The sequence below is a fragment of the Triturus cristatus genome, chromosome 2_2 (genome assembly GCF_964204655.1).
Source record: "Triturus cristatus chromosome 2_2, aTriCri1.1, whole genome shotgun sequence".
Taxonomy (NCBI): Eukaryota; Metazoa; Chordata; class Amphibia; order Caudata; family Salamandridae; genus Triturus; species Triturus cristatus.
In genome coordinates this window covers 1,241,490,387-1,241,500,805 of record NC_140582.1, presented here as the reverse complement: position 1 = coordinate 1,241,500,805, position 10,419 = coordinate 1,241,490,387, and the positions used below count along the sequence as shown (strand labels likewise).

At 47.1% G+C, this 10,419-nt stretch overlaps 1 protein-coding gene across 1 annotated transcript in view; it reads left to right on the top strand.

Moving 5' to 3' along the window:
- Window positions 1–2,171: 2,171 nt before the first annotated feature.
- Window positions 2,172–10,419, top strand: part of INO80B (INO80 complex subunit B) — a 258,743-nt gene continuing 250,495 nt past the window's right edge. The window contains exon 1 of the mRNA XM_085642922.1: window positions 2,172–2,217. Coding sequence (XP_085499048.1) covers window positions 2,187–2,217 — 31 coding nt within the window. The 5' untranslated portion in view covers window positions 2,172–2,186. The remainder of the gene's footprint in view (window positions 2,218–10,419) is intronic.

Below are 10,419 nucleotides of genomic sequence, written 5' to 3'. Positions count from 1 at the left end.
TTGAGTGAACACTACAGACTTACACATGCAAATAATGATACATTCTGGTTTCATGGAATAGACCATGTCCCTATTAACAACAGAGGGGGCAATAGGGAACTTCTGGTCAGACAAAAGGAGGCAAAGTGGGTCTGCAGATTGAGGGCTACTGACGTAGGTCACAACACTGATAAGGAATTCCATTACTTCCTAGGTAAGTGTTGTTTCCCTAATTGACTATGAAGCAATTTGCTTGCTTTATAACAAAAAGATACTGTCTGATTGGAACTAACAAGGCTCTGTATGTATTTTACAATTTGTTAATTTTCCTGATGCTTACATTCTATAACTTCATGTCTATGTATTCTAGACAAATGTATAGTACACACACTGATAAATGAAAAATGGTTGTTTGTTCCTTTTCTCTTATGTCTCTCTCCTCTGTCTCTTTATTTTTCTGTCCTCTTTTGTTTTTTGTCTTTTCCTTTTCTTATTATTATGTATGGTCCTTTTTACATTTTTTCTGTTTTTCCTAATTGAGTCAAAGGATGATTCCGTGGTCTATGTAAGCACCACTTCAAGATGGCTGCACGGTTCGCTATGATATATCTTGTGTTGCATTAATTGCGTTATGACAATTATCATTCTCTTCTTTTATAATCAATATTAGAGTTTCTGATTATTATGTCTTGTATTTCCCTCACGCACATGACATTGATGTGTTGTTATAGGGAGGGACTATGTTAGACTGCCATAGGACTTTTAACTAAGAATGTATATTCCAAGATGGCGGCGTCGTTAGTTATATTCGCTTTGTCCATCTACTATGTTGATGTCACGGTTCGCTATGATATATCCTTTGTTGCATTTATTGCGCTATGACAACTATTATTCTCTTCTTTTATAATTAATATTAGAGTTTCTGATTATTATGTCTTTGATTTCCCTCACGCACATGACTTCGATGTGTTGCTATAGGGAGGGACTATGTTAGACTGCTATAGGACTTCTTGACTAAGAATGTATATTCCAAGATGGCGGCGCCGTTAGTTATATCCGCTTTGTCCATCTACTATGTTGATGTTACTGTTGCAGGCCGACGCAGGGTCACGTTTTGGCCGGTATATTTAAACCGACCTTTAAATGTTTTTCCGTTTGCTGTATTGCTCTTTTGCCGGTTACCATGCCGTCGGATATCTTCTGAATACTAAGGTGAGTCCGGTCAGACGGGTCTTTTTGTGGCAATGGGGTTGTTTTTTTAATTATACGCTTCAGTCCTTTGATTAGGACAAGTCGGGATCCGTATTAGTCGTCTCAATTTTGCAATACCTTCGCTGTTCATTTTAATTTTTGATGACGGACGAACAGCGGTTTCTAATACTTACATTTGTTATATGCGGTCTGTGGTGTAGCTTTTAATGATATTTGCGCCGTATGAATCAAGGGTTATGGGGATTGTTTGATTTGCCTTGTTCCTGTTCGTTTCTATTTTTCTCCCGTAACGGTCTTTCTGTACTGTGGAGCTTGTTAATATATATGTACGGGTGTGTTCGCTACATACGGACCCTCGTTTGCCACCGATTCATGCAGTGGCTCCTATTTGGATTTTGGTGAGGGTTTACTCTTATGAGGACCCTTTTCATTCTGACATCTTGACATGGCCCATTAGCATGTAATAATCATATACTGCTCATTTACTTAACGGGCATTTTTTGCCTCTTATTGATTAATTTTCTCATCTGCAATGCCTGCAGGTGTAGTTATGTGTTAATATGCACATTTACACTCACCTTCTAATCAAAAGATACGATACTTTGATCTTTGTTTTAAATTATGTATTTTAATGTGTATTACATTGATATATAGATGTGGTGAGAATATTTTTTCGTTCTTTTTTAGATTATTTGGTCCAACAATGGATTTCTTATCACTATGAGTGAACAGTGTTTGCAATACGCGACTTAATATTATCAAGTGATATTGCCTTCATTTTTAAGTTTGAAGGTGAGTGTACCGCATGGTGACCTCAGACTTTTAACTCACATTCTTTTGTCATGTATGTTACGTTTCATTCATGATGTCATCGGTTTGTTGTGTGCCCATGATACTATTTGGCTTCTTATATTTGTGTTTCAGACGTGTTATTATACACCAAATGTGCGATACGTCATTATGATCTGGGTATTTCCTGACTCAACGAATATGGAATGAGTTTATTTTTGTGTAACCTACTCCATGGTGAGCCAAACCCCCCCTTTCTTTCTTTGACTTTTTCGCCTTTATTTAGTCATAGTTTTTATTTAATTTTGGTATATATAAATTGTACCTGTCTTTTGTCCTTTTTTTATTTCTTTTTCTCATTCTATTCTATTTTATTAATATTTGCCCCTGTGACTCTGAGGCATTTTCCTCTTTTCGGTGTTTTCTCTCTTTCCCTTTCTCCTTTTGTTATTGTTATTTTTCTTGATATATATAGTCAGTATACACAACTTTTACTTTTCGCTTTTTGAGACAGAAGAATTCAGATCAGAAAAATCCTATACATATAGAATTTTAATATATTGTTATGTGCGTATATATATGTTGTATTTTAGGTTGGTTCTATGTTCTCTTTTGATTTACTTTTATTGTGGTAATTTTAGTTATTTTTATATGTTGTGATGTAAAGGTATTGTATATATATATGTTTTTGTTTATACATGTTGTTCTATACATTGATTGCAGCCCTGAAGAAGTTCCTGTGTTATAGGAACGAAACACGTTGGCTGGCTATTCTCTTTAATAAATAAGAAGATCAAGAAACATTCTTTGGAATATATATCAATTTGGACTTTGTCATTTGAGTGCACCTTCCTTTGTGTAAAAACAGAGGCTAAGGTTGCTGAGCCTGGGTCAGCCCGTGTGCTGGTGGTACCCCAGCGCTTCAGAGCCTTCCTACTGGGGCTGGCTCATGATGTTCCATTGGCAGGACATTTGGGGCAGGGCAAGACCTTTGAAAGGCTTGCCACCCATTTTTATTGGCCCCAAATGCGCAGGAGTTCAGACACTCACTGCAGGACATGTCAGACTTGCCAGGCAAGTGGTAAGAGTGGGAGGAAGCACAGGGCTCCTCTCCAGCCCTTCCCTGTAGTCAGCACCCCCTTTGAACGGGTGGGTATTGACATTGTGGGGCCACTGGACCCCAAGACAGCCATGGCCAACAGGTTCATCCTGGTCTTGGTGGACCATGTCACCCAGCACCTGGAAGCCATACCTCTGAGGACAGTGACGGCCCCCGTGGTGGGACGAGCATTGATGGGAATTTTCTCCAGAGTTGGATTTCCTCACGATGTAGTGTCTGGCCAGGGAACCAACTTCATTTCCAAGTATATAAAGTCCCTGTGGCAGGAGTGTGGTGTAACCTATAAGTTCATCACTCCTTTCCACCCCCAAGGAAACGGGTTGGTTTAGAGATTCAACCGAACCCTTAAAGGCATGATAATGGGTCTTGAGGAACCCATGAGGCGTAAGTGGGATGTCCTCTTACCATGCCTGCTCTTTGCTTACCGTGAGGTGCCACAGAAATCTCTAGGGTTCAGTCCCTTTGAGCTTCTCTATGGACACCCCGTGAGAGGACCTCTAAGTCTGGTCAAAGAAGGCTGGGAGCAATCTCCCAGGAAACCTCCCCAGGATGTATATAGCTACATGCTGGCCTTTAGGAACCAGACTAGGCGTTTCAGACAACTCTCTGAGGCGAATCTGAAAGCCAGCCGGGAGGAGATGAAGCGGTGGTACGACCAGAATGCCTCTCTGGTTGAGCTTCAGCCTGGACAGAAGGTGTGGGTCATGGCCCCAGTGGAGCCCTGTGCACTCCAGGATAAGTGAACCGGCCCCTTTGAGGTTGTGGAGCGCAAGAGTCCGGTTACCTACTTGGTGGACTTGCGGTCTCCCAGGAACCCCTTGAGGGTCCTGCATGTCAACCGCTTGAAGCCCCACTTGGAGAGGTCCCAAGTGGGCATGCTCTTGGCAACAGATGCTGGGATGGAAGAGGAGACCGAGCCTCTTCCTGACCTCCTGTCAGCCTGAGAGCAAGATGGGTCAGTGGATGGTGTCAACCTCTCTTCCACCCTGACCCCTAAGCAACAGAATGACTGCCACCAGTTGCTGGGACAGTTTTCTCATCTGTTCTCCCTGGTTCCTGGTGTCACTGATTGGTGCATCCATGAGGGGGACACTGGGGACAGTACACCTGTGAGGCACAAGGCCTACAGAGTGACTGACAGGGTAAGGGCTTGCATCAAGGAGGAGGTTTCCAAGATGCTTGCGCTAGGGGTCATTGAGTCCTCTAGCAGTCCTTGGGCCAGCCCAGTGGTCTTGGTCTCAAAGGCTGCGGCTCGGGTGTCACACCCGAACTCCGGTTCTGTGTGGAGTACCGAGGGCTCAATGCAGTCACCAGGACTGATGCACACCCCATCCCCAGATCTGACGAGGTCATAGATCGGCTAGGGCTTGCACGGTACCTCAGCACGTTTGACTTAATGTCTGGGTACTGGCAGATCGCCTTGACCGATGGGACAAAGGAGAGGTCAGCATTCTCCACACCAGATGGGCACTACCAGTTCCGGGTCATGCTCTTTGGGATGAAGAATGTCTCTGCCACCTTTCAGAGGTTGGTCAACCAGGTGTTAGCTGGACTGGACTCGTTCAGTGTCGCTGGATGACATCGCAGTGTTCAGCGCCAATTGGGAAGAACATCTGCGCCACCTTTGGGAAGTGTTGATGGCGCTGTGGAGGGCAGGCCTCACGATCAAGGCGAGTAAGTGCCAGATCGGGCAGGGTTCCGTGGTGTACTTGGGACACCAGGTAGGGAGCGGCCAGATGGCGCTCCTGCAGCCCAAGATTGACACCATCCTGGCTTGGGAGCCGCCCAAAACCCAGACAGAGGTGAGAGACTTCCTAGGACTCACGGGTTACTACAGGAGGTCTGTCAAGGGGTATGGCAACATTGTTGCACCCTTGACAGCGCTGACTTCCAGGAAGCAGCCAAAGAAAGTGATTTGGACTGACACCTGTCAGGAAGCTTTTGAGGCCTTAAAATCTGCTATGTGCACAGTGCCCGTGCTCTTGGCACCCAACTTCTCCAAGGAGTTCATAGTGCAAACAGACGCTTCAGAGCATGGTGTGGGGGCTGTTCTATCACAGATGAATGAGGAGGGCCTAGATCAACCTGTAGCCTTCATCCGTAGGAGGTTACATCCAAGGGAACAGAGGTGGAGCGCTATTGAGCGTGAGGCTTTTGCTGTGGTCTGGGCACTGAAGAAGCTGAGACCCTACCTGTTTGGGAATCACTTTTGGGTTCAGACAGACCACAGGCCCCTCAGATGGTTGATGCAGATGAGGGGTGAGAATCCAAAGCTGTTGAGGTGGTCCATTTCCCTACAGGGGATGGATTTCACGGTGGAACATCGTCCCGGTACAGAACACGCCAATGCTGATGGTCTGTCCAGATTTTTACGCCTTAGCGATGAGAACTCCCAGGAGGTAGGGTAGTTCTCCCCACATTTCATCTGGAGGGGACACGTGTTAGACCTGGCACATTGGCGTGGGTCTCCCTTCCATTTTCTGCTGTTTCCTCATATGTTTTTGCTGGTGTTAGTTGCTCAGGGCACTGTGCCACTGCTGTCCAGTGCCACAGTGCAAGTGCTCCCTATTGTAAATTGATGTATGATTTGTGATTCCATGATTGGTTGATTTGGTTTACCTGTCATTCCTTAGTACAGTGCACCAGGAGTGCCCAGGGCTTGTAAATCCAAATACTGCTGGTGGGCTTGCAGCACTGGTTGTGCCACCCACAGAAGCAGCCTGTAAAAGTGTGTCTAAGGTCTGCCATTGCAGAGCCTGCATGCAGTCTGGTACTGTCATGCTGACTGGGCAAGTGCACCCACTTGCCAGTCCCTAAACCTTCCCTTTTCTTCATATCAGACACCCCTATGGTAGGCCCAGGGGCAGGGTGCATTGTAAGGATAAGGTAGGACATGCCCTGTTGTGTGTGTGGCATGTTCTAATAGTGAATTACAGCGATTTTCGTTTTTCACTATTGCAAGGCTACCTGTTCTACATAGGCCAGAATGGGCAGTTTGGTTATTACATCTTATAATCCTAACTGACTCAGGGAACATGGTAGAAATTCGAATTTAGTATGCCTGAACTCAGAATGATAAAATACATCTTTTAGAGAAGTTGGTTTTAACATTCTGTGTTTGAAAATGCCACTTTTAGAAAGTAAAAGACACACAATTGATGGACGGAATGCAGAACAAATCAAAACATTCACCCCCAGTCAAGAGACCTGGGTTAAATCCATCATTCTTTTGCTCACCATGCCTCCCCAGTTTAGACCTGGCTATATGCAAATCAGTCTTGACCCTGTGCCTCATGGGAACAGTCCAGCCCGAACTGCCAAGCCAGGTCCTCCCTGGACCGGAAACAAGCATCCAAGGTACAGTTTCGGGGTTTCACCCCTCTTCAGCCAGGATAGCTTGATTCCAGTGGCACAGTGAGCCCAGGACTCACGTCTGAGCATACCTGGCGCACTTAGGGCGAGAAAGCAAAAGACACACAATTGATGGACGGAATGTAGAACAAATCAAAACATTCACCACCAGTCAAGAGATCTGGGTTAAATCCATCATTCTTTTGCTCACCATGCCACCCTAGTTTAGACCTGGCTATATGCAAATCATTCTTGACCCTGTGCCTCATGGGAACAGTCCAGCCCGAACTGCCAAGCCAGGTCCTCCCTGGACGGGAAACAAGCATCCTAGGACCGGTTTCAGGGTTTCACCCCTCTTCAGCCAGGATAGCTTGATTCCAGTGGCACAGTGAGACTAGGACTCACGTCTGAGCATACCTGGCGCACTTAGGGCGAGAAAGCAAAAGACGTACAATTGATGGACGGAATGCAGAACAAATCAAAACATTCAACCCCAGTCAAGAGATCTGGGTTAAATCCATCATTCTTTTGCTCACCATGCCACTCCAGTTTAGACCTGGCTGTATGCAAATCAGTCTTGACCCTGTGCCTCATGGGAACAGTCCAGCCTGAACTGCCAAACCAGGTCCTCCCTGGACCGGAAACAAGCCTCCTAGGACCGGTTTCGGGGTTTCACCCCTCTTCAGCCAGGATAGCTTGATTCCAGTGGCACAGTGAGCCCAGGACTCACGTCTGAGCATACCTGGCGCACTTAGGGCGAGGATGCAAAAGACACACAATTGATGGATGGAATGCAGAACAAATCAAAACAGTCACCCCCAGTCAAGAGATCTGGGTTAAATCCATAATTCTTTTGCTCACCATGCCACCCCAGTTTAGACCTGGCTATATGCAAGTCAGTCTTGACCCTATGCCTCATGGGAACAGTCCAGCCCGAACTGCCAAGCCAGGTCCTCCCTGGACAGGAAACAAGCATCCTAGGGCCGGTTTCGGGGTTTCACCCCTCTTCAGCCAGGTTAGCTTGATTCCAGTGGCACAGTGAGCCCAGGACTCACGTCTGAGCAAACCTGGCGCACTTAGGGCGAGAAAGCAAAAGACACACAATTGATGGACGGAATGCAGAACAAATCAATACATTCACCCCCAGTCAAGAGAGCTGGGTTAAATCCATCATTGTTTTGCTCACCATGACACCCCAGTTTAGACCTGGCTATATGCAAATCAGTCTTGACCCTGTGCCTCATGGGAACAGTCCAGCCTGAACTGCCAAACTAGGTCCTCCCTGGACCGGAAACAAGCATCCTAGGACCGGTTTCGGGGTTTCACCCCTCTTCAGCCAGGATAGCCTGATTCCAGTGAGCCCAGGACTCACGTCTGAGCATACCTGGCGCACTTAGGGCGAGGAAGCAAAAGACACACAATTGATGGACGGAATGCAGAACAAATCAAAACATTCACCCCCAGTCAAGAGATCTGGGTTAAATTCATCATTCTTTTGCTCACCATGCCACCCCAGTTTAGACCTGGCTATATGCAAATCAGTCTTGACCCTGTGCCTCATGGGAACAGTCCAGCCCGAACTGCCAAGCCAGGTTCTCCCTGGATCGGAAACAAGCATCCTAGGACCGGTTTCACCCCTCTTCAGCCAGGATAGCTTGATTCCAGTGGCACAGTGAGCCCAGGACTCACGTCTGAGCATACCTGGCGCACTTAGGGTGAGAAACTAATAGACACATAATTGATGGACGGAATGCAGAACAAATCAAAACATTCACCCCCAGTCAAGAGATCAGGGTTAAATCCATCATTCTTTTGCTCACCATGCCACCCCAGTTTAGACCTGGCTATATGCAAATCAGTCTTGACCCTATGCCTCATGGGAACAGTCCAGCCCGAACTGCCAAGCCAGGTCCTCCGTGGACTGGAAACAAGCATCCTAGGATCGGTTTCGGGGTTTCACCCCTCTTCAGCCAGAATAGCTTGATTCCAGTGGCACAGTGAGCCCAGGACTCACGTCTGAGCATACCTGGCGCACTTAGGGCGAGAAAGCAAAAGACACACAATTGATGGACGGAATGCAGAACAAATCAATACATTCACCCCCAGTCAAGAGAGCTGGGTTAAATCCATCATTGTTTTGCTCACCATGACACCCCAGTTTAGACCTGGCTATATGCAAATCAGTCTTGACCCTGTGCCTCATGGGAACAGTCCAGCCTGAACTGCCAAACTAGGTCCTCCCTGGACCGGAAACAAGCATCCTAGGACCGGTTTCGGGGTTTCACCCCTCTTCAGCCAGGATAGCCTGATTCCAGTGAGCCCAGGACTCACGTCTGAGCATACCTGGCGCACTTAGGGCGAGGAAGCAAAAGACACACAATTGATGGACGGAATGCAGAACAAATCAAAACATTCACCCCCAGTCAAGAGATCTGGGTTAAATTCATCATTCTTTTGCTCACCATGCCACCCCAGTTTAGACCTGGCTATATGCAAATCAGTCTTGACCCTGTGCCTCATGGGAACAGTCCAGCCCGAACTGCCAAGCCAGGTTCTCCCTGGACCGGAAACAAGCATCCTAGGACCGGTTTCACCCCTCTTCAGCCAGGATAGCTTGATTCCAGTGGCACAGTGAGCCCAGGACTCACGTCTGAGCATACCTGGCGCACTTAGGGTGAGAAACTAATAGACACATAATTGATGGACGGAATGCAGAACAAATCAAAACATTCACCCCCAGTCAAGAGATCAGGGTTAAATCCATCATTCTTTTGCTCACCATGCCACCCCAGTTTAGACCTGGCTATATGCAAATCAGTCTTGACCCTATGCCTCATGGGAACAGTCCAGCCCGAACTGCCAAGCCAGGTCCTCCGTGGACTGGAAACAAGCATCCTAGGATCGGTTTCGGGGTTTCACCCCTCTTCAGCCAGAATAGCTTGATTCCAGTGGCACAGTGAGCCCAGGACTCACGTCTGAGCATACCTGGCGCACTTAGGGCGAGAAAGCAAAAGACACACAATTGATGGACGGAATGCAGACCAAATCAAAACATTCACCCCCAGTCGAGAGATCTGGGTTAAATCCATCATTCTTTTGCTCACCATGCCACCCCAGTTTAGACCTGGCTATATGCAAATCAGTCTTGACCCTGTGCCTCATGGGAACAGTCCAGCCCGAACTGCCAAGCCAGGTCCTCCCTGGGCCGGAAACAAGCGTCCTAGGACCGGTTTCGGGGTTCCACCCCTCTTCAGCCAGGATAGTTTGATTCCAGTGGCACAGTGAGCCCAGGACTCACGTCTGAGCATGCCTGGCGCACTTAGGGCGAGAAAGCAAAAGACATTGCTTATGGCTGGGTTTAAACTGGAATGTCTTGGTGAGCAAAAAAACGATGGATTTAGGCCCAGATCTCTGTACAGGGGTGAATGTATGACATTGTTCTGCATTCTGTCCATCAACTGTTGTTTTTGTACTTTTAGAAAGTAGGCATTTTCTTGTCTAACCATTCAAACCTGCCTCTGCTAGGCTGTGTATTCCCTGTCTGGAGTTTGAGTGACAGGGCTGGGGAATTCCAGGAGACAGGGTGAGGTGTCCCAGTGGTGAATAGAGAGATCTGAATCTAGACGGGTGGGAGGAGTTGCACCTGGGACCTGAATAGGGCTGTGCCTGCCTTCCACAATGCTGGCTCCACCTCCTGTGGTGCGTCTGATGTCTCTGCCCTGCACTCTGAAAGGAAAGAAGGAGTCAGGTAAACAAAGTGCTCCATGACTGACCAGAACTGGTTTGAACAAGGCAAAGGCCCCTCTGCCCTCAGAGGACAAAGGATTTTGGGGTATAAGTATTGGGACCCTGATCCCAAGAATTTAGATCACTTTGGGAAACAAGAAGAAACCTCTGCTGAGGAGAGGAACCAAGAAGAAGCTGAGGAGGAATTATCCCTGAAACTGGGGGATTGGCCTGCAGTGGTT